At 41.8% G+C, this 23691-nt stretch overlaps 1 protein-coding gene across 1 annotated transcript in view; it reads right to left on the bottom strand.

The window, feature by feature from the left end:
- Positions 1–545: 545 nt before the first annotated feature.
- Rft1 (RFT1 homolog (S. cerevisiae)) overlaps positions 546–23691 on the bottom strand; it is a 44265-nt gene continuing 21119 nt past the window's right edge. The window contains exons 7-13 of the mRNA XM_013030713.1: positions 17771–17849; positions 11696–11746; positions 10819–10949; positions 9113–9257; positions 7661–7766; positions 1221–1470; positions 546–940 (exon numbers count right to left, since the gene is read on the bottom strand). Of these exons, the coding sequence (XP_012886167.1) occupies positions 773–940; positions 1221–1470; positions 7661–7766; positions 9113–9257; positions 10819–10949; positions 11696–11746; positions 17771–17849 (930 nt within the window). The 3' untranslated portion in view covers positions 546–772. The remainder of the gene's footprint in view (positions 941–1220; positions 1471–7660; positions 7767–9112; positions 9258–10818; positions 10950–11695; positions 11747–17770; positions 17850–23691) is intronic.

Raw genomic sequence — 23691 nt, 5'->3', positions numbered from 1 at the left:
TTCTTGCAGAGAAACATTTTTTTTCTTTCTCTCTCTTTTTTTCTTCTTTCTCTCAGACCATAGTACTGACCCAAGGAAAGCCACAACTCAAAGGCTATATTTTGTTCTTGCTTGGACTGTGACATCAGATCTTCTAACTTCTTTTTTTTTTTTCGGGTCCGGTAGTGGGGCCTGAACTCTGGGCCTGGGCGCTGTCCCTCAGCTCTTCAGCTCAAGGCTAGTGTTCTATCACTTGAGCCACAGCGCCACTTCCGGCTTTTTTCTTTTTGCTTATGTGGTGCTGAGGAATCAAACCCAGGACCTCATGCATGCAAGGCAAGCACTCTACCACTGAGCCACCTTCCCAGCCCATCTCCTAACTTCTTAAACAGAAGAAATGAAGCATTCTTGTGAAGGGTAAATAACTCATCTCTCTTTTTGGCCAAATCACCATTAACTATTAATATCTAAGATATAGGTTATAAAAAGCATGTACCTGCAAAGATCAATCACATCCATAGGAATTAATACATAAATAAAAATGAAAAATGCTGATTAGAATAAAATGATGAAAAAAACTGATTTAAAAGGGCTTTTTGGTCTTCATCTTAGAAAGCACTATCCTCCTTTGGGCGGAAGGTGTCAAAGGGCAGTGTTTCATGCGGGCTTCTCACTTCTTGGGTGGCTTTCATTCTGTAGACCCCAAAGCAGGGCTTTTGCACAGCAATGTGTTCCACTTAAGACCCTCCCCAGAGTGGGTCCAAGTACCACAGGTGTCAAGGCATCTCTGAAGTCATGTCATTTTGTCAGTGACTCTGGACACACCCAACTGAGTCCTGAGAAAGTGGATCAGCTTGGTCTCTGTGAGGAATGCTGTCCCAAGAGTCACTCCTAAACAGAAGGCCCCCACAACAATGTGTGTCAGCCTGGCGGGCCAGCCTTGCTCACAACAGAGGAACACCTGGGGAAAGAAATCACAGTCACTGCCAATTCCTCTTGTCTATACCCCCTTTCTTTGGGACAAGCCAGGGAAGCTTCCAAGCTAAATAAGATGTGTCTGCTCTCTTCCCACCAGTGACAATCTTTTGCCATGTCTATCATGAGATGCTACCTCAGAAGCCTGAGGAAGGGTAGGAGGAGGCAAATACTCATCCAATTGTTCAGGTGTTGTGGGAAAGGGAAAACTAGAGGGAAGAACAGTGGGTAGCCCACACAAGAATTTGAGCTGCAGTTAATCTTACCTCTGAAATGCTGGTAATCACAGCACTGAGGGAAAATACCCCAAGAAGTGCGGGTGACACACGCAGGCCAGCCAAGGGCCTGTGGGGACTCTTTTGATAGTAGCGATGGATGAAACGAAGACTCTGTGTGATCCGAATGCCCATATTAAAGCAGTTGGCCAAAATGAAGCCCACACTGCCACACCAGTGGGTCAGGAGATAGGATAACACTAGGAATGAAGAGGACAGTGCCAGCATTGTGAAATTATATCTAGAGAGAGGGAAACAAGTAAACAAGGTCAGTGGGTACTTTGCTCCAAGATAAGACTGTTGCAAAAAAAGTGAGTATGAATTCAACTCCGAGAAAGAACCTGAGTTCCCACAATTTAAGGTTGGTTTTTTTTCGTTTTGGTTTGTTTTTTCCTAGTCCTGAGGACTGAACTCAGAGCCTTATGCATACTACTTATTTACCACCAGGTGCTAGTAGCTCACGACCATAATCGTAGCTATTCAGGATGCTGAGATCTATGGGTCATCATTCAAAGTCAGCCCGGGCAGGAAAATCTGTGAGATTATCTCCAATTAACCACCAAAAAGTCAAAAGTGGAGGTATGAAGCCAAGTGCTAGTGGCTCACACCTATAATCCTAGCAACTCAGGAAGCAGAAATTTGAGGATTACAGTTCAAAGCCAGACCAGACAGTCCTCCATGAGACTCCTAGGATCATCCCTCCTTGGAGACAGAGTCTCTCTGACTTTTCTGCCCAGGCTGATCTAGCACATTTTCCCAATTTCAACCTCCTATGTAGCTTGGTTTGACAGGCATATGCCACTATGCCCTACTATGGACTGAGAAGGATTTTTGCAAACTTTGCTGCCCAGGCTGGCCTCAAACTCAGATCTTCTAATTTCAGCCCCCAGGTAACTTATTACCAGTGCCAGGCTCAGCCCTGAAATTTTTGAGAGAGGTCTTGCTATGCAGCCCATGCTGGCCTTGAATTCATAATCCTTCTGCTCTTGGAAGCCAGTAACTAGGTTTTATGAAAATGTAGGCTTTCATAACATGGAATATTACATAGTTAATGTGGCACTGTTCCCTTCAGCCCTCAAGAGAGGAATAAGAAAACTAACCACTTAAGATATTTACATTTTTAAGGATAATAGTTGATTAGTGACATTTTGTAATCCTGCTTAGTCCCAGTTCCTGACATGAGGTACAAGAATGTAACCTGGGTTACAGTCATATACTGGAAGCCCACTCTGTAAGCAGCACTATGAGGAGAGCTGGAGTCACTCAGAGTAATGGATATACATGACTCTTGTGTTGCAGAGTTTGGGACAAGAAAAGTAGCATAGAGAGGCTGAGGAACCTATCCAGGAAGTAAGCCAACATTTAAACTTGACTCTTGACTCCTAAGCTTCAGCACCTTACATAAGTACGCCAGGAACTTAAGTGGATCTCATTCAAAATAAGTGACCATCCTTCAGAATGAAATATGAACAGTCTGGATCCCCTCTGGTTCTTTCCAGACTCTCAGCCATCCTTCCTCAGCTCTCTACACCTCTAGGGGTCTTTGGATTCTGGAGCTGAATGGTTATACTACTCCTTTCACTTCTGATTCCAAAGCAGCACATCACTTACTCAGCTCAGATTCGCTATAAAGGAAAGAACCAATTCTCAGCCAACATAAAGTAACTACCATGGTCCTCCAAAAGGCTGTGGGATAGCCAGGAATTAAGCTTGCCAGTATGTGGTTTCTGCTTTGCTCATAGCAAGTATTCTCTAACTATATAGTGGTTATGGAATCAAACCTTTTAGGTCCCATGCTGGGTCCACTGGGTTGGGTAGCCTCTGAAGCTACCATCGAGGTTCTACACATGAGGGATAATAAGAAAGCTGGGTTTCCTGAATGCACTTGGGCTGACCAAGGTCAACGTGCTGTGGAAATACAATTTATCAAAGTGCATGGTAAGAATGCCCACCCTCTATTCTATATTCTAACTGGGGAGGTATGATTTTATCCAGAATTCCAGAGGAATTTATTTGCATTTCAATAGAACATCTTTATTAATGAGCACCAGTACAAGAGGACATACCTCCATAAGAAAGGTTTTTCAAGCCTTGTGTCAGTGGTTCAAGTCTATAATACTAGCTATTCAGGAAGCTGAGATCTGAGGATTGCAGTTTGAAATCAGTCCAAGCAGAAAAGTCTGTGAGATTCTTATCTCTAATTAATCATAAAAAATCTGGAAGTGGAGCTGTGGCTCAAGTGGTAGAGTGCTAGCTTTGAGCAAAAAAAGTTCAGGGACAGTTCCCAGGCCCCAAGTTCAAGTTCCAGGACCAGCATAAAAAAAAGGGGGGGGGAAGGAAAGAAAAGAAAAATTAAAAAAGGGACTGGGGGAGTAGCTAAAGGGATGCAGTGACTACCAAGCAAGCAAGCAACTTTGAGTTCGAATCCCAGCACTTCCCAGAAAAATGTGTTTCTTTTGGCTCAATGCAATATGAAAGGAAAGAAGATTAGCTACTGTACATAATTTCATAATTTTCATGATTTGGTTGCCAGATTTTAAAAAAAAATTTAAATGGGTTTACTGTTAACTCACCCCCGCTCTACACTACTGCTGAAGTTACAACAATAAAATTCCCTTCAAAGTGACAAGACTCTTAGCTGGTCATGGTAGTGTACAGTTGCAATTACAGCACAAAGGAGGCTGATACAGGAGGATACAAGTTCAAGGCCAACCTGGGCTACATAGTAAGTTCCAGGCCAATTTCCACTAATTAAAAGATTCTGTATCAAAGCTGGGGGGGCGGGGTGTGGAAGCCAAAATAACTCCTCAATGGTAGACTCCTAGTATAAGCCTGTTCTACTCCATCACAAGTCATGCTTTAAGTTATTTAAATTATACACAGTACACACACATATACACACAAACACACACACACACACACTCCACACACATCACTCAACATGCTTTAAAATGTATGTATGTTTGTATATTGTTTTTTTCTCAGTACTGTAAAGGTTGAATTCAGGGCCTTGAGCATTCTAGGCAGGTACTAAGCCATGCCCCCAGGCATAAATCCTATTTTTTAAGCTATTTACTGGCAGAAGCAGCTTTCAAGAGATAACATGGTATTTTCTATTTTTAAAAAATTAATTTACTTTATTGTTATTATAGAGTGATGTACAAAGGGATTACAATTCCATGAGTCAGGTAATGAGTACGTTTCCTTTCTTACAGTGTCTTCTGTTCCCTCACTCTCTCCCAGTCCCTCCTTCTCATCTTTATCCATGAGTTGTATAGATATTTTCTTTTTTCTTTTAATGTAATTTTATTGTCTTTAGGTACTTGCATAATGGGGTTACAATTGAACATGTCAGTTTATTACAATGTCTCGAGAAAAACATGGTATTTTCTAAGTTAAGCAGACTTTTTCATCCATGGGAAACAAGGATAGGCTCAAAGGAGTTTATTTTTTTTACTTGTTTGGTTTTTTGAATTAAGGCCAATGCAGGCTGGCATGGAAGTCAAGATGCAGGCCAGGCCTTCTAAAATTCCCAATTCTCTTGCCTCAGCCTCCTGCATACTAAAGTTTACATCATGCTCAGTTCAAAGCAGTCCTATAGCTATAAATATAAAAAGTATGTCTACATCACTATTTTTTAAAACTATGAGTACTGCCGGGCGCTGGTGGCTCACGCCTGTAATCCTAGCTACTCAGGAGGCTGAGATCTGAGGATCGCCGTTCAAAGCCAGCCCGAGCAGGAGAGACCGTGAGACTCCTATCTCCAATAAACCACCAGAAAACCGGAAGTGGCGCTGTAGCTCAAGTGGTAGAGCACTCGCCTTGAGCTGAAGAGCTGAGGAACAGCACCCAGGCCCAGAGTTCAAGCCCCACGACTGACAAAAAAAAAAAAAAACAAACTATGAGTACTGGCCTACTAATAGGATGGGACATCAATTCAGTAGACCACAAGGTAGAATTTTTGAAAGTCAAAATACAATAAAAATTATCAATACTGTATCTTCAGTGTACAACTGGTATAGTTTCTGCTTTGTGAATTCTCATTTCTGTATAATGGGTTACAGTGCTGAAGTGAATGTTGACTGTGAAAGCTGCTGTTCTACAGCAGTAGAATCAGAATCACCTTCATCTGGCAATAAATAGATTTCCTGGCTCAAGCTTTCTAAAATGCTAATTTTAGCTTGGCTTGGGGTAGTGGTAGAGAATCAGAACTTTCCAGGAGAATATCATTAGTCCGAGAAGCACTCTGGTTACACCCTAGCTCTCAACTACTATGTGGCTTCTACATGAGGCAGCCCAAGATGGGAAGCTAGGCTGCTCTGAGAAAGGAGAAGGACCCTCTGTCTCTAAAACCAGGCCTCTGAAGGTTCTCAACAGCGCAGACGTTAGAGACACATTACAAAAGTCCCCAAGAGAAGCTTCTTGCCTGCATTGCATCCCGACCAGGCCAGTGTGGCCGAGCAGATGGCTATGTGCTAGAAGGCAAGGAGCTGGAATTCTATCTGAGGAAGATCAAGGCCTGGAAAGGCAAATAAAGTCATCTACCATCCTTAGCTCATGTAATAAAAGTGTTTATTGTTCTAAAAAAAAAAAAAAGTCCCCAAGAACCCAGGCTCAAGGGGAAGATGAATTTTGAGGGCCACTCATCCACCATCTATATTCATCTTCAATTCTATCTTCATTATCATCTTATTTATTTATTTATTATGGAGTTTTGAATGAATACAGTGCCACTCTCAGGCTAGACAAGTGTTTTACCACTTGAGCCTCATCTCTAACATTTTTGTTTATATTTTGTATTATAAGGTCTTGGTAACTTTGTCTGGACTAGCCTTGACCTCTCCATCCTCCTGCCCTCCACCTCTTTCATAGCTGGAATAACAGGCATGCACCACTGTAGCTGACTTTTTTTTCCCCAATTATTTTTATTCTTTTCCTCAACCTCATCCAGTAGTAATGATACTGTATGGTTACTGCTGGCATTTAGAACATAAGATATAGATAATCCTGGGTATGAGCCAAAGGTACTTAGCCAGGAATTCACTTGAGAAGATTTGAGATTTTTCTGAGGGGGTGCTGGTCCAGATGCTTGAACTCAGGGCTTGGGTGCTGTCCTTAAGCTTTTTTTGCTCAAGACTAGCACCCTATCACTTGAGCCACAGTTCCACTGTCAGCTTTTTGATGATTCATTGGAGATAAGAGTCTCATGGTCTTTCCTGCTCCAACTGACTCCAAACTATGATCCTCAGATCTCAGGTAGGATTACAGGTGTGAGCAACATTGCAGTTAAGGAACTTCTTTTTTTTTTTTTTTTTGGTTGGTCCTGGGGGCTGAACTCTGGGCCCAGGCGCTGTCTCTCAGCTCTTCAGCTCAAGGCTAGTACCCTACCACTTGAGCCATAGCACCACTTCCAGCTTTTTTCTGCTTATGTGGTGTTGAGGAATTGAACCCAGTCCTCGTGCATGCGAAGCAAGCACTCTACTACTGAGCCAACTTCCCAGCTCAGTGAAGGAATTTTTTAAAAACACACATGAAGGGTGTGGTGGCTCACACCTGTAATCCTAGCTGCTCAGGAGGCTGAGATCTGAGGACCACTGTTCAAAGTCAGCCTAAGCAGGAAAGGCCATGAGACTATTATCTCCAATAAACCACTCAGAAAATTGGAAGTGGCGCTGTGGCTCAAATGGTAGAGTGCTAGCCTTGAGCTGAAGAGCTGAGAGACAGTGCCCAGGCCCGGAGTTCAAGCCCCACGACTGACAAAAAAAAAAAAAGAAAAACACACACAGCTCAAGGACCTGTTGATTCTACTAGTATAATAGGATAGAATAGTGGAAGTAGAATGGACAAGAATCTTCATTTCTAACAAGTTCCATGGGGATGTTGATCAGAACTAGCGTTAAAAAACACTGGTCAAGTTACCAGGGTAGGGGTCCTGATCTGGGATCAAAAGATGAGAAAAAATTGTGGCAAAAATGTATATGTGCATTTGAGTCTTTCTCTGAGAAGTATCACAGAATCACTGAGATTTCAGACTTACAATCAGTTTCTCAGGACAAGGAATTTGCATTTTGAACAAGCTCTTTGATAATCCCTTAGAGCTAAGGGCTATTCCTAGGAAACTGGGAAAAGAAAGAGGCAGAAGAATGATAGTCTAACTTGTTCTACGCTGACTCTAACACATGGACAAACAGGACACATCAGGGTTGATATTGTTCCCTTTAATAGTGAATCAAATAAAATTTGCTTCCTCCCAGCCTTCCATGGAAGTACTAGCTGAATTGGGGTAAGGCATTAGTGGTCCCAAGAAGGTACATCCTAGTGATTTAATATGGCCTTTGAGAGCCACAGCTAAAGGAATGCTCTGAAAAGTGGAAAGTTACTTTATTTTGGACAAAGGCCATGATTACAAGTGTACCTTCTAGATTACCTACCTGTCAACTTCCTCTTTGCTCATGGCAGCAAATGTGAAACACTCGGTCACTCCATTGATGGCAAGCAGAAGAACATAGACACAATAGCACCGCAGCAAAATGGGTCCTATAAAGAAACAATCCATGCAGAGTCTAAAGTACAAGTAGAAGCACATATGTATCCTCAGTTCGGCCAAGTCACAAAGAACACAAGAACCTGGATCATGGGACCTGCTGGTAGCAAGGGGCAAACTGCATGCCCACTGCAGGATTCCTGGCATTCCTTGGCATTGATTAAAACAATGAGCTAAAAACAAAAATACAGATATAAATGTACAGATTTCTTGCTGAAGAACTAACGGCTCATAGGGCCAGCAAGTGAAATGCCAACTTTTTAAGTTGGCATGCAAAAGATTGCTATGACAGTTTGAGTACTCAGAACTAATTGTGAAGGGAGAGCCTCTCTTGGCAACATCCTGTGGTTGCTTTAGAGGGTGTTTCTTTGTGACTGTTTTCTAATCTCTGCACATCAACTCATTAATGGCTTCCTATTTGCCTTATGAAAATGTACTTCTCACAACACAAACCCCACCACAAATTGCAAACCACTTTATTGGCTGCACAGTAGATTTTTCCTCAAACTTAATAGCCTTTGCTCTAATGTGAAAACCTGGGTCTCCCTGCTACAACTAATTCCAAAAGACTGAGCCTCGTGAGAGTGGTTAAAATATGCCATTGTAAAATGGCAGCAACAAAACCCTTTATATTGAGATGGATAACAGAAAGAATCTTCCAGGTTCCTGTCTAGTGACCTGGACCTGAGGAATTGCTAAACAGAAGGCGAAACACTGCAAGCAGATTGTCAGCTTTCAGTCCTGCACATCTTCAAACTGGTGAAATCTCCAAAGACTAGCAAGTGCTTTGAGATTCGCAGCAACCTAGGAACCACATATTTCAATGTCAGATTCATTCAATACTTTTCTCCTTTAAAAACCAATAATATATTATCACATATACAATTTTATTTGCTGAGATCAATTTTATTCTCTGCAAATGATGCTGGGTTATCCTTCAGAGACTTTCATGCATCAGGTCTTGAGATTGATGTAGCATTTACTATATTCAAATGTGTTTAGGACCAAGCAGAGGCTCATTAGACGCTGGTCCTTCATGCCAGAGGGAACATAGGCAAGTTCTTAGGTCTGACTGAGAAGAAAGCCAATAGTAGGGAGGTTTCATGACAATGTCTTCAGGTGATGTTGGGGAAGTAATTGATGGACTTGGTGCAAGCCCCTGACCACACCCTATATCTATATTAGCTTGTATGAGGGAACAATCCCAAGACCCCGCTACTGACAGTTGCCTTGCACCAATACATTAGTCAATTAAGAGTGCATGTTTTCTTGAATTTCATGGGACACTTCTATTTCTATTTGGAAATTAGATTAAATCCAGCAAAACTCTAGGGCATACCTGTTCCTGAGCTAAGCATGGCCCCTCCATAGATATCCAGAGCCAACTGAGAATAGGCAAAGCCAAAAACAGTGATGGTCAGACCAGTTAGCAGGGCCAACTTTAGCAGGAACTCCAAAACTGTAGCAGCCACAGCAACATCCTCCTGAACCAAGATATAAGAGAAGAAAGTTGAATAAATCATAAAGCTGAAGAACACCCTCATCTCTGGCCTCCTCTCTAAACTATTTTATTGCTCACTTTTTCAACTAAGGGCTTCACTGATTTTTATGAGAATTAGCAAATGACTCTGTAGGTGGAAAAGGGAAAGTTTAGTTTTCATCTCATTTAGGATCTATTATTTCAAATACTGCCCACTTTGATACTTATTCTTAAGTAGGCAGCACATTTTCATCTATACTAATGAGCTTTTGTGCTTCTCTTGAAAACATATCAAAATTCTGATACTGTCAATGTACACTTAGGAAAATAATTTTTTGAGGCGGGGGGGGTCGTGGGGCTTGAATGCTGGGCTTGGGCGCTGTCCCTGTGCTCTTCAGCTCAAAGTGAGTGCTCTACCTCTTGAGCCATAGCGCCACTTCCAGTTTTCTAGTGGTTTATTGGAGATAAGAGTCTCATGGAGTTTCCTGCCCAAGCTGGCTTTGAACCATGATCCTTAGATCTCAGCCTCCTGAACAGCTGGGATTACAGGCGTGAGCCACCAGCGCCTGGCAGAAAAATAATTCTAAATCAGATTGTGAACCAGATTAGCTCATCTTGAGATATTATGCATAAACTATATTTTTCAAAACATCTTCTAAAACATGTAGAAGATAGACATAGTTTGCTTTTAATTCTAAGTGAGACATTTTCAGTAGTTTTAAAAAATAAATTTTTCTATAAGCAAATACTCCTCAAATAAAATCTCTTCTGTACTGACCTGTTAAGAGCACATGGATTCCCAGAATCAGAATGTAGCCCAGGGCATGTCACAGTCTAAAGTTTAATTGGTATGCTGAGCAAAGCCTGGATACCACATTGTTTCTTCACCATGCCCTAAGTTACCCCTGCTCCAACCTCAGCAGTCTTTGGTTCTTGAGAATCTGGGGACAAGAGCGGCTACCTCATTCATATACTTAGGACTATGCCAGAGAAGGCATTTGAGCTACACTGAGGAGAGAAGAGCTTTGACAGGGCTGAGGGTAAGGGCCATAAGTGAGCTGTAAATCCTGCCATCAGTCAGAATGTGATAGAAGGATAAAATCTACAAGAAAATTCCGATGAAAAAGAAGAGAAACTGTCCAGTGCCTATGGCTCACACTTGTAAGCCTAGCTACTCAGGAGACTGAGATCTAAGGATCACGGTTCAAAGCCATCCCAAGCAGGAAAGCCTGTGAGACTCTTATCTCCAATTAACTGCCAAAAAAAAGCTAGAAGTGGAGTTGTGGCTCAATTAGTAGAGCACTAACTTTGCACACAAAAGCTGAGAAACAGCACCCAGGCCCACAATTTAAGTCCCACAACCTGCACCCAAAAGAGAGAAATAGACTGTTCCACATTTCTGTTTGGTTGCCTTGCAGTTATAGAGAAGTGTTTTTTTTTTTTAAATCTTTAAGTAGCTATGCAAAGCAGTTGCCATTTAACAAAGCAGTTTATGAACACAGTGCACCTTGATCAATGCTACAGGAACTTTAAATGAGATATAATGACATGAGAACCAAGATTACCTGCTTCTGAAGTATGGCATCCTTTTCCCTCTCCACTACTTTAGCAAAGAATATATAAAAACTCTCCTCTATTGGCTGGAATATTAACCTGGCCACAAGAGATCCAAGATTATTGACTATGTCATACACTCCTACAAAACAAAAAGAAATAATCACATCAGTTTTTCAATTTTAACTTTCACAGTACTATCATAAAATCATTTTTCTAATTCAATCTTTAATTAAGCGATATTCAAACCTTGAGCTAACTACAGATTTACAAACAGAAGAGGTAATATTGATCCCAGTAACCATTCACCCACTTTCCCTAAATGGAAACATGCTGCAGAAGTATAGTAAAATACCACAACCAGGATACTAACATTGATAGTCACAATAAAAGAAATTCCCATCACTAGTACATGTAAAAAAAACAATGAAAGTCCTCAAAGCAAAGTTGCTTTTTAAAACTTCTATTGCTTTGGCATAATATTAAAAATAAATAAAGAAAAAAGTGTGATCAATCTAGGTATACAAATTTAGGCCAATCTTTGTGACTGTTAAGTTTCCTTTTCTTCTCATCTAGAACACTCCTGTTCCCCACATCCCCCCCCCGCCCCCGCCAAGATCAGCACCAGGGTTCTACTGAAAGCAAAAAAGAGAGCAGATGATGTCAGCAAAAACCTGCTTCTCATGTCACATGAGAGAGAGCAGTTAGTGTGCTGCATATATTTACCAAGACCTACAATTTACAATCTTCAGGATTCATTTTTAAACAATCTTTGCTTCTTATCATCTTTAATTTTTCATTAAATGTATCAAGCTATAGGAAAAATACTAAGAAGTATCTATTAATAGTATTCATGTTTAATAAAAATGCTACAGAATTTCATCTTACCTTGATCACCAAAATTTAATACATTCAAAAATGTCATCACATAACGCTCACCTAAAAACAGAAAAGCAAAATAGCATTTTAAATGCATATTAATTTTTTGTTTCCTTTTCTTTTATCATCTATCAACTTTTCTAGCAGGTAAGTTCTTTCTCTTAGGTTTTTTTGGGGGTTTTTGAAGATAGAGTCTCCCTATATAGCCTCAAACTTAGGATTTTCCTGCCTCAGCTTCCTAAGGGCTTCAGAAGACAAATATTTTCTTTTCTTTTTTTTTTTGGGTCCGGTCGTGGGGCCTGAACTCTGGGCCTGGGCGCTGTCCTTCAGCTCTTCAGCTCAAGACTAGTGCTCTACCACTCGAGCCACAGCACTACTTCCGGCTTTTTTTCTTTTTGCTTAGATGGTGCTGGGGAATCGAACCCAGGGCAAGCGCTCTACCACTGAGCCACCTTCCCAGCCCCAGACAAATACTTTCAAAGGAAGTGTCCAAACCATGTAAGTGAAAAACAAAACAACACAACCTAACAAGCTAAAAACAAAATATGAGAAGCCAGGCACCAGTGGCTCATGCCTATAATCCTAGTTACTCAGGAGGCTGAGATCTGAGGATCTCAGCTGGAAGCCAACTCAGATAGGAAAATTTGTGGGACTCATCTCCAATTAACCACAAAAAGTGGAGTTGTGACTCAAAGTGGTAGAGTGGTACCCTTGAGCAAAAAAGTTTAGGGACAGCACCCAGACCCTGAGTTCAAGACCTAGAACCAGCACAAAAAAGTAAATAGACATGGGGAGATTATGAAAATGTTAGCCATAAAAATGTTTGTCTCAAGGTCCCCCCCACCCCACACCTTTTCTTTTGGTGTCAATACTAGAGCTTCTTATTCCTAGGTTGGGTTTTCACAGCTGGCACTCTTGAGCCACACCTTCAGTTCTACCTTTTTGCTGGCTAAGTGGAGAGAAGAATTTCATGGTTTGTCATGGGCTGCCTCTGAAACTCTATTCTCAGATCTCAGCCTCCTGAGTAGCCATACTGGAGGTGCAGTTAAGTGACAAAATGCCAGGTGTGAGCAAAAAAGCCAAGAGAGTAGGATAAACCAAGCTCAGAGACACAAACAGTACATGTTTTCTCTCATATGCCGAAGATAGATCTAAAATACTGGGACATGATTCACATACAGTGAGACAAAGGAGGATACTCTTAGGAGAAGAATGCAAAGGTACAATGTCTATTGCATCTGATTATAGAAAATAATATTTATAGAATAAACTCCAGGAAATGGAAGCAGGAAGCTTTTTCTTTGTTGTCATTTTTGTTTTTTCTTTTTGTCTTGTTTGTTCATTTATCTGTTTTGTGGAGGATAAGGAGGGACATGGAGGAACAAAATGCACCAGTGATACTCACTAGACACTATGTTGAATATGAACTATATAAACTGTGGGTGAGGATAGGAGAGAAAAATTGGGAGAGAGCAAGGGAAGGGGTGACATTGTCCAAAAAGAAATATACTCTTAGCTGGGCGCCAGTGGCTCATGCCTATAACCCTAGCTACTCAGGAGGCTGAGATCTGAGGATCGAGGTTCAAAGCCAGCCTGGGCAGGAAAGTCCATGAAACTCTTATCTCCAATAAACCACCAGAAAACTAGAAGTGGCACTGTGGCTCAAGTGGTAGAGTGCTTGCTTTGAGCTGAAGAGCTGAAGGACAGTGCCCAGGGCAAGTTCAAGCCCCATGACTGACAAAAAAAAAAGAAAGAAAGAAAGAAAAAAAAATGTACTCTTTTCCTGGCTTATGTAAATGTAACCCTTCTATATATCACCTTTATAATAACAATAAAAAAATTTTAAAAGCCAAGAGAGCAGGAGGTCCTGAGTTCAAGCCCTGGCACCTTCCCCACATACACACAATGCAATCTAGAAATGATTTTAAATATACAGAAGAATGTGCCTAGGTTATATACAAATATTACACACACACACACACACACACACACACACATTTTTGGGAGGAGGAGGTATTTGTACTAGGGCTTGAACTCAGGGCCAGGGCACTGTCTTTAGCTTTTTCACTCAAGGCTGGTGCTCTACCAACTTGAACCACAGCTCTATTTTTGGCTTTTTGTGGTTAACTGGAAATAAGAGTCTCATGGACATTTCTGCCCAAGCTAGCTTCAAATTGCAATCCTCAGATCTCAGTCTCTTGAATAGCTAGGATTACAGATGTAAGCCTCCTACACCTAGCCAACATTACACAGCTAATATTACTGTTCCTTTACGTGAGGGACTTGAGCATTCTTAAGATTCTAATATCTGGATTAGCTCTGGAGCCAATCCCCTGGATTCCAAAGCAAGATAAAAGATTAACTACTGTTAATCTTGCTTTCCGAATACCTTCAAATGGCTCATTAGTGTTTGCAAAAAGTCCTGTCTCCATTATCTGCGTTTGAGGGCTTTTATATACAGCTATCTGTTTGAACTTCCTTCAACAATCTTAACCCTATCATGCTATCATTCTTTGTTATACCCTCCCTACCAGGGTTTGACCTTTCAGCTGCTCTGAGTCAGGCTGGGCCTGCATCCTCACATCTAAAATGACATTTGTGTAGAAGAAAATCTCTATCAAAATAGGCCTTCTCTTCACATCTATAAGCTCCCTGAGGGTAGGAGAGTCCTCTCAATTATTCTGTCCCTCTCAGGTTTCTTAGTAGAGCTCCAGGAAATGAGGGAGGGCCTAAAGGACTTTTGGTGACTGAGCTAACATTTCCAAGTACTATTCCAGGAGTTGGTGGCTCACTCCTGTAATCCTAGCTACTCAGGAGGCTGAGATCTGAGGATCAAGGTTCAAAGCCAGGCCCATCAAAAAAGTCCCTTGAGATTCTTATCTCCAATAAACCATTCAAAAACCAGAAGTAGAGCTGTGGCTCAAGTGGAAGACCACTAGCCTTGAGCACAAAGAGGCTCAGGGACAATGCCCAGGCCCTGAGTTCAAGCCCTATAACCACCACCACCACCACCAACAACAACAACAAAACATTTCCAAGTACAGCCCCATATTTCTGAAGCAGCCACACAATGTCTGTGACTTTGATAACAGAATGAGCTCCTTGAGGCCATGGCTTGTTTTCACCTCTATTTTGGCACTTGTCACACAGCATGCAGGAAATGTGGGGGCAGAAGGAAAGAGCACTGTATTTTTTTGTTACCACAAAGTGATTTCAACTTTTTTCTTTTTGAGCTACAGCTTTTAAAGATATGAAGAATCTGGGAATCCTGGTTAGGCCACTTACTTATTTCCCAGACACTACAAAGTCAGACAACCGGCTAGGAGAGCCAATTGTAGAAAAAGTACCAGCTATGTCTTCAGACTAAGTCCAGGAAGCTCTAGTGTTCTCAAAAACATATGTCTGGCAACTGCAATCCAGACAACTAATTGAGTCCTATTTTGATTGATCTGTTCCTCAACCTTACTAAAACTTCTCTAACACATTAGAGGGAAAGGATGATTCTCTTTTTCCAAAAATATTAACCATCAAATACACAATTTAATTAGTTACCTTCTACTGTTGCTTGTCTTACTCAACAAATATTTGCTGAATGTCTATCCTCTGTCAGGTCTAACAGGGGGACAGTAGACAATGGCATACTCACTGTTTCTGAAGGAACTTATAGCTCTGTACCTTCACTCAGTTCTTCCAATGCTTTTGACCCAAAAGTTCCCTGAGCAGTTTTTTGTTTTTTTTTGGGGGGGGGGTTTGGTCAGTTGTGGGCCTTGAACTCTGGCCCTGGGTGCTGTCCCTCAGCTCTTCAGCTCAAGGCTAGCACTCTACCACTTGAGCCACAGTGCTACTTCTGGTTTTCTGGTGGCTTATTGGAGATAAGAGTCTTACGGACTTTCCTGCCCTGGCTGGCTTTGAACTGCGATCCTCAGATCTCAGCCTCCTGAGTAGCCAGGATTACAGGCATGAGCCACCAGCGCCCAGCAGCAGTTTCATTTTTATACTGGCAAAAGCTCAGGCTAGAAGCATGCACTCTCAAGACTCAGAGAGCTCCTGGATATCTCTTGGTCTCTCCCTCAGCTCATAGGTAGGAAAAATGCGGCACAAGGAGTTACTTCCCTTTGGAGATATAATAAAAATTTTAAATGGGGGAAATAAGATAATAAAGGTGGTTGTATTAGAATGCTAGGATTATAAAAAAAGACAGTTTTCTATTTTCTGAATTTTTTTTGGGGGGGGTCTGGACATGGGGCCTGAACTCTGGGCCTGGGTGCTGTCCCTCAGCTTTTCAGCTCAAGGCTATCACTCTACCACTTGAGCCACAGCGCCACTTCCGGCTTTTTTTTCCTGCTTATGTCGTGCTGAAGAATCGAACCCAGGGCCTCAAGCATGCAAGGCAAGCGCTCTACCACTGAGCCACCTTCCCAGCCCCATTTTTAGAATTTTTATAATGGCATTAAATAACAAGCCAGATATGGTAGTCCATGCCTGTTATCCTAGTAATTGAAAAGCAGAAGCAGAAGGATTGCAAATTTGAGACTAATGATTTCCAGACCATCCTAGGCTATATAATAAGACTCAATTTCAATAAACCAAAACCAACCAACCAAATATAGAAGATGTACTTCCACTCTTTGCTGGTCCTCTAATCCTAGCTATTCAGGAGGCTGAGATCTGAGGACTGCAGGTCATTTGAAGGCAGAACAGACAGGAAAGTCCATGAGACTCTTATTTCCAATTAACCCAAAATGCCAGAAGTGGAGCTGTGGCTCAAGTGGTAGAGAGCAAGAAAGCTCAGGGACAGCAAGGACTCAGGTCCAGAATTTAAGCCCCAGGATTCATAAAAAAAAGTTAGGATGGGATGATATTATGGATAAATCTCTATTTTCCATTTTTTGTAACTAATATAATACTTTTATAATGAATGTATTAAAATTATATACCATGAGGTCTTACAGTTACTTTGCTATAGTTTGGGTCTGAAGTTCAAAGCTAGCCCAGACAGGAAAGTCTGTGAGACTCTTATCTCCAGTTAATCAACAAAAAGCTGGAAGTGGGCTGTGCCTCAAGTAGTAGAGTGGCCTTCAGCAACAAGCTCAGGGATAGCACCCAGGCCCTGAATTTAAACCCCAGGAGTGGCACCAAAGTCAAAGGAACAAAAAAGGATAAGATAATGAGATTATGGGTAAATCTCTATTTTCCTTTTCTGGGGGTAATTGATATAATACTTTTATGATAAATGCACTAAAATTACACACTATAAGGTCTTACAGTAGTATCTTGCTATAAGTTTGGGTCTGAAGTGTTCCCCAAAGGCCAGTGTGTTGAAGGTTTGGTCCCCTGTCCATGGTACTATCAGGAGGTGGTGGAACCTTTAAGAGTTGAGACTTAGTACAAGGAAGTTAGGTCACTGGGTATAACCTGGAAGGGGATACTGGAACGCAAGTTCCTTTCCAGTTTCCCAGATACCATGAGGAGAACATGCCTCTTCAACTATTTGCCTGCACGATGAAAAACTGCTGTCATAGGCCTAAAGCAGCCAGGCCAAGAAACCAGAGACTGAAACTTCTGCCAAAACAATGAATCAAAATAAACATTCCTTCCTTTTAAGTTGATTATCTCAGGTGTTTTGTCATAGCAACAGAAAGCTGACTAATCCAGACTTGGATTCCAATTAAGCTGTTCCTCATTACTGTTGGACCCTGAAGAAACACCCTTATTTCCTTCATCTATACTGAAGGAGGAAAGTACCTTTTCTCTTAAAAACTTTTTATTAGCATAACTTCGTGGTACAAATAGGGGGTCACTGGGACATTTCCATACATGCATACAATGCATCCCATCAATCTTATCCCTTCTATCACTCTCCTTACACTCCAAAGAGGAAAAATATATTTTATAAGGCTGTGGAGCAATTAGACATCTCAAATAAAGCATAAAACTAAACAAATATTGGTTTCTCCCTCCATTTTTTCCCCAAGAGTTCTATGCCAACGGGGCTCCAAACAGGCAGTCTGGATCAAGTTAATCAGAAGTCCTGGGATATGTATTCACTTGTCTTCTGACTGTTCACAGTGACCTTTTACTTACCTTCTGTCAAAATCTGTTTCAAGAAAGATTGTTTGAAAAAACTCCAAGTCAGTTTAGCTTCTTGCCAATTCACAAAAGCCTATACAGAAGAGAAAACAAGAAACAAAGAAACAAAAATTCCAGGCATTTCAAGGCTAAGAATACAATCCTCATGAGAAGCAAAATCATTTGGGTCCTAAACCCCAACTTAGATAGTCCCCACTGAATTTTTACTTAATGCTAGGCATACAGAGGCATCCAAAACTTCTGGGAAATAATTTATTTGGTGTGGTTTTTTTTTTTTTTTGGTCAGTTATGGGGCTTGAACTCAAGAGCCTGGGTACTGCTCCTGAGCTCATTGTTCAAGGCTAATACTCTACCACTTTGAGCCACAGCTCCACTTCTGGGTTTTGAGTGGTTAGAGATAAGAGTCTCACAGGGTCTTTTTCTTCCCTGGCTGGCTTCAAATTGTGATCCTCAGATCTTAGCCTCCTCAGTACTCAGTAGCTAAGTATTAACCACCAGCACCTGGCCTTTTTTTTTTTTTCTTTCTTGTTCAACTTGCTTGCTCAGCTGACACTTCATTTGAGCCATAACTCCAACTTGGCCTTTCCTGAGTATTTTGGAGATGGAGTTAAAAACTTGCCTGCTTGGGTTGACTTTAAACTTTATCCTCCAGATCTCAGCCTTTTGAGTAGCTCAGGTATGAGCCATTAGTGTCTAGCTTAGTTTGGATCTTAAATATCCCCCAAAGGCTATGTGTTGAAAGCTTGGTCCCTTAGTGAAGGGTTACTCAGAGGCAGAACTGTTAAGAAATAGAATCTGATGGGAAGTGTTTAGGTCATTAGGGATGTGCCCTTGAAGGGGACTTTGCCTCTTCTTTCTGTCCTTTCTCAGGCATGAGGTAAACTGTTTGGTTCTGCCATACATTTCTGTATTGCTTGCCACAGGCCCAAGGCATTGATATCAACTGATCATGAATTGAAATTTCCAAAACCATGAGCCAAAATATACCTTTTTCTCTTTATAATCTGATTATCTCAGGTATTTGTTATAGTAACAGAAAGCTTCCACAATTTAATGAACAGTCTTCAGCACCCTTAAGATTGATACATAGAAACCCCTAAAGAACTGCTGTTATCCCTCCTAGAGGGGTTCAGACAGTTCAGTGACCAGATCTAGAACATACAGACCACAGTCAGGTCCTTTCTAGTTACAACAAAAAACACAACCTCTGAAGCTGAAAAACAAATTCTACTATAGGTACATCACATCTTTTTGTTGTTGTTGTTGTTCTTGGGGCTTGAACTTTGGGCCTGGGCACTGTCCCTGAATGCTTCAGCTCAAGGCAAGTGCTCCAGCACTTGAGCCACAGCTCCACTTCCAGTTTTCTGGTGGTTAATTGGAGAAAGGAGTCTCACAGACTTTCCTGCCTGGGCTGTCTCTGAACTGCGATCCTCAGATCTCAGCCTCCTGAATAGCTAGGATTACAGGTGTGAGCCACCAGTGCCCAGCCTGGTATATCACCTCTTAATATTATATTCTACTATCTTTTACACAAAGTATATAAGGTATGCTTGTATAATGCAAAAAGAAACAGCCTCTCCAAGTCAGATAAGTGAATCAGAATTGGTACAACAGAGAGAGGTAAAACCAAAGCTTATGCAGCATTTCTGAAAGTACCAAATGGTACCAAACTGCCTACATCCTAAGTACAAAGTGGATAAGAAAGCAAGCATAAAGGTAGGACAGAGGTTAACCTATAAAAAATGGATGGCCTCAAAACAGAGAGCTGATCACAAAATGGAGGACTATGAAACCTAGCTGATCTCAACCAGTGCCCACTAGGGGCCACTCCTCTATCACAAGGCATTTTGGATCTCAGAAGTACAGTCTAGATGGTAGAGCCTTAATGCTTAGGATGCATGCATTTTGTAAAGAATTGCCTATCTGAAGTAATTTGGGTGTAGGATTTCAAGAGGCTCTTTGGGTGGTGAGAAGTGAACTACAAAAGCCAAGTTCATTTCACCTCTCCAAAAGGCCAGCCTCAGCTATAGAAGAAGGCCCAAGAGCAGCCTTAGAATCTACCCTGGTCACATGGGCCCTTGTCCTGGCCAAAAGCCCATCTGTGTAGAGCAATGTTATCGAGTAGAAATGCAGCATTAAGTTTCTAGCAGCCACAGTAAACAAACAAACAAAAAAAGCAAACATGAAAATAATTTTAATTTTTTTGAGACAAGGTATCACTAAGTAGTTAAGGCTTACCTAGGCCCTGCAGGCCTCAAACTTGCAATCTTCCTGTCTCAGCCTCCAAAGTGCTGGGATTATAGGATATAACTACCCTCAGTTAATTATCTTTTACTGAACCTAAAATATTCTGTCAACATGTAATAAATATGAAAAATTATGAGAAGTGTATTTGAAATCCAATGTGTAACTTGCTCTTAGTTCATCTCAATTCATATCAGCCATGCTCTAAATGTTTTTTTTTTCTGTTGTTGTTGTTGGTTATGGGGCTTGCACTCTGGGCCTGGGTGCTGTCCCTCAGTTCTTCAACTCAAGGCAAGTGCTTTACCACTTGAGCCACAACGCTACTTCCAGTTTTCTTGTGGTTAATTGGAAGTAAGAGTCATACAGGACTTTCTTCCCTGGGTTGGCTTTGAACCTAGATCCTCAGATCTCAGCTTCCTGAGTAGCTAGGATTACAGGCCTTAAGCCACAGTGCCTGACTCTAAATGTTTATATTCACATATAGCTGGTGGCTATCATTCAAGACAGGGCAAGCCTAGAGCATTTCTGAAAACAAGGGTCTTTCAGTCCATATTCTTTATCTCTGGGTTTCCAAAACTTTGACAATGAGAAGACAAGTGTGAGTTGGGCACCAGTGGCTCACGCCTGTAATCCTAGTTACTTGTGATCCTGAGGATCACAGTTCAAAGCCAGCCCAGGCAGGAAAGACTCTTTTTTTTTTCCTTTTTTGTCGGTTATGGGGCTTGAACTCTGGGCTTGAGCACTGTCCCTCAGCTCTTCAGCTCAAGGCACTTGAGCCACAGTGCCACTTCCTGTGAGACTCTTATCACCAATTAACCACCAGAAAACTGGAAGTAGCACTATGGCTCAAGTGGTAGAGAATTCACCTTGAGCTGAAATGCTCAGGGACAGGACCCAGGCCCAGATTTCAAACCCCATAATCGACCAAGAGAAAGAGAGAGAGAAGACAAGCCTGAGTTATCTCAAAATGTACTGCCTACAGGGCATCACTAAACCTGGAGCAGATGTCAGAGCAGTTTTAGCCTTAAATAAATTTTCATTAAGGAAACTGGGACTCAAGATGTTTAAAAACAGAACAAAGAGCACCAGAGAACTTAACACCACTAGGCGGCACTGTAGATCACTCATTCTTTGTCACTGGTTCTGCCCGGCATCTTGCTATCATTTAGGACAGGGCCAGCCTAGAGCACTTCTGAAAACAAGGGTCTTTCTCTCTTACACTACTTCATACCCATACACCAGGGTGGCCCCTGCAGCAGTACCCATTCTGCAAAAAGGAAACAAAAAATTACAGCTTTTTCCAAGAGGCTTTTCTGCATCCTGCTTGCCAGTAGGCTGTGAATAGGTGTGGGCATATGACTAAGCTCTTTAAAGAGCTTGGGGAGAGTGAAAATACACAGTGAATCTAATCTGAAAGCTCATGTTCAAGAATCCTTTCTCCTAATAACTTCAGTGTAAAAGTGTCCATAGTTGAGAAGGAACAGCCATACTGCTTACTATTGCCAAAGTGCTTATTAAAGCCACAGTGGCAGGAAGTCCAATTTGAAACTGGGGTTCTTCTCAAGGGTGTTTGCTACGTTTTAGAAAAGAGGAAGTAATCTCTGTGGACTGTTACCATTTTCTTCACAATGGATTTATCATTTGGGATGGTAAGACCTATTTAAAGCTGAGTTGATACTACTGAGCTTGTCTAAACAGACATGAATTTCTCTGGGACCACTTAACATGATAGTCCACACAGTGTCACTGTGTTGATGGGGAAACTGAAGCTTAGAAGGCAAAAACTTCCGGGTGCCGGCGGTTCACACCTGTAATCCTAGCTACTCAGGAGGCTGAGATCCGAAGATCATGGTTCAAAGCCAACCCTGGCAGGAAAGTCCCTGAGACTCTTATCTCCAATAAACCACTAGAAAACTGGAAGTGGCACTGTGGCTCAAGTGGTAGAGCGCTGGCCTTGAGCTGAAGAGCTGAAGGACCCAAGCCCCATGACTGACAAAAAAAAAAAAAAAAAAAGGCAAAAACTTGGTGAAAGCAATAGCTCAATAGCTATGTCCAGGGGCTGGGAAGGTGGCTCAGTGTTAGAGCGCTTGCCTTGCATGCCTGAGGCCTTGGGTTCAATTCCTCAGCACCACATAAGCAAAAAAGAAAAAGCCAGAAGTGGCGCTGTGGCTCAAGTGGTAGAGCACTAGCCTTGAGCTGAAGAGCTGAGGGACAACGCCCAGGCCCACAGTTCAGGCCCCACGACTGACCAAAAAAAAAAAAAAAAAGAACTCAGATAGCTCATCCTACTTCAACCTGAGTGACTCTTCCACTTCTCACTCTGCACTGACTCACAGTGATCTAATCAATAGCATTCTTCCCATACTGACAAGAGTCACCAGAGAGCCAGAGGCTGTGGTCCTGCCTCTGCCCTCCTACACATGTATCTTTCCTCTCCCCTTCCTCCTCCTGCTCCAGTCACTCCAGACCATTGATTCTATCCTAGTTTATCTATCCTCCCATTTCCATTTTCCCCAATGTTCTGTCTCTTCTCACCAGTACAACTGCCACTGCAGCCTATAGAACTTTTTCATTTATCTCTAGACCATCCTTATTGTAGGTTCAGACTTTAGAGTCAAGCTTGAAGAATGAAGCTCAAATTGTAGTCTTCAAAGATTATGGGCAAGACAGCTAACTTTCTAAGCCTTGGTTTTCTCGTCTGCAAAATGGGATAGTAAGTCTTATCTCATGGAGCTAAAATGAGAACAAATAAGAAAATGAGACCCTACATCTGTAACAGATAGAAAGCTCCATCATATAAGCTGATCATGGTACTATTTAAAATGTTTCATTAGCTAGGTATCAGGGCTCATGCCTATAATCCTAGTTCCTCAGGAGTCTGAGATTTGAGGATTCTGGTTTGAAGCCAGTCCAGGCAGGAAAGTCCACGAGACTCTTATTTCCAATTAACTACCAAAAAGCCAGAAGTGGAGCCACTGCTCCTGAATTAAGCCCAAATTCCACAGAACTGAGGCCACTACTACCTGACCCTAACTTAGGAGACCAAGTTTAGTTACCTTAATACCCTCTGCCCATCTTTTGTTTTCTCTCTGTTCCTATCCAGACAACCTAAGTACCTCAGTAATCTATATATTCTCAATTCTAATATATTGAGGGAGATTATAGTGTGTTTTTGTTTAGTTTTGTTTTGAAACATACACAGTCTTGAACTCAGGAAATCATATTCACTTGGCTCTCTTACTCAACCCTTGCATTCCACCTCTTAAACCATGCCTTCAGCTCAGTTTTTTGCTAGTTAACTAGGATGAAGTCTTGCAGACTTTTTTCCCTGGAATGGCTTCAAACTGTGGCCTTCCAGATTCCCAAATAGTGCAGATTAACGGCATTAGTTACCAGTACCCAGCTAGTACTGTGATGCTTTTTTTTTTTTTTATCATAGACAAAGCAATTTTTTTTCCTTCCTGTCATCACAGATACCACCATACACACATTTTCACTTCTGCTCACCTGTGTGTCAAGGTCCAGCTCAAAAACAACTTGTTGCTGGGTGCTGGTGGCTCACGCCTGTAATCCTAGCTACTCAGGAGGTGAGATCTGAGGATCGAGGTTCAAAGCCAGCCCGGGCAGGAGACACCGTGAGACTCCTAGCTCCAATAAACCACCAGAAAACC

Source organism: Dipodomys ordii, unplaced genomic scaffold, assembly GCF_000151885.1.
Source record: "Dipodomys ordii isolate 6190 unplaced genomic scaffold, Dord_2.0 Scaffold132, whole genome shotgun sequence".
NCBI lineage: Eukaryota > Metazoa > Chordata > Mammalia > Rodentia > Heteromyidae > Dipodomys > Dipodomys ordii.
Note: the sequence above shows the minus strand (reverse complement) of the source record. Positions and strands in the feature narration are given on the sequence as shown.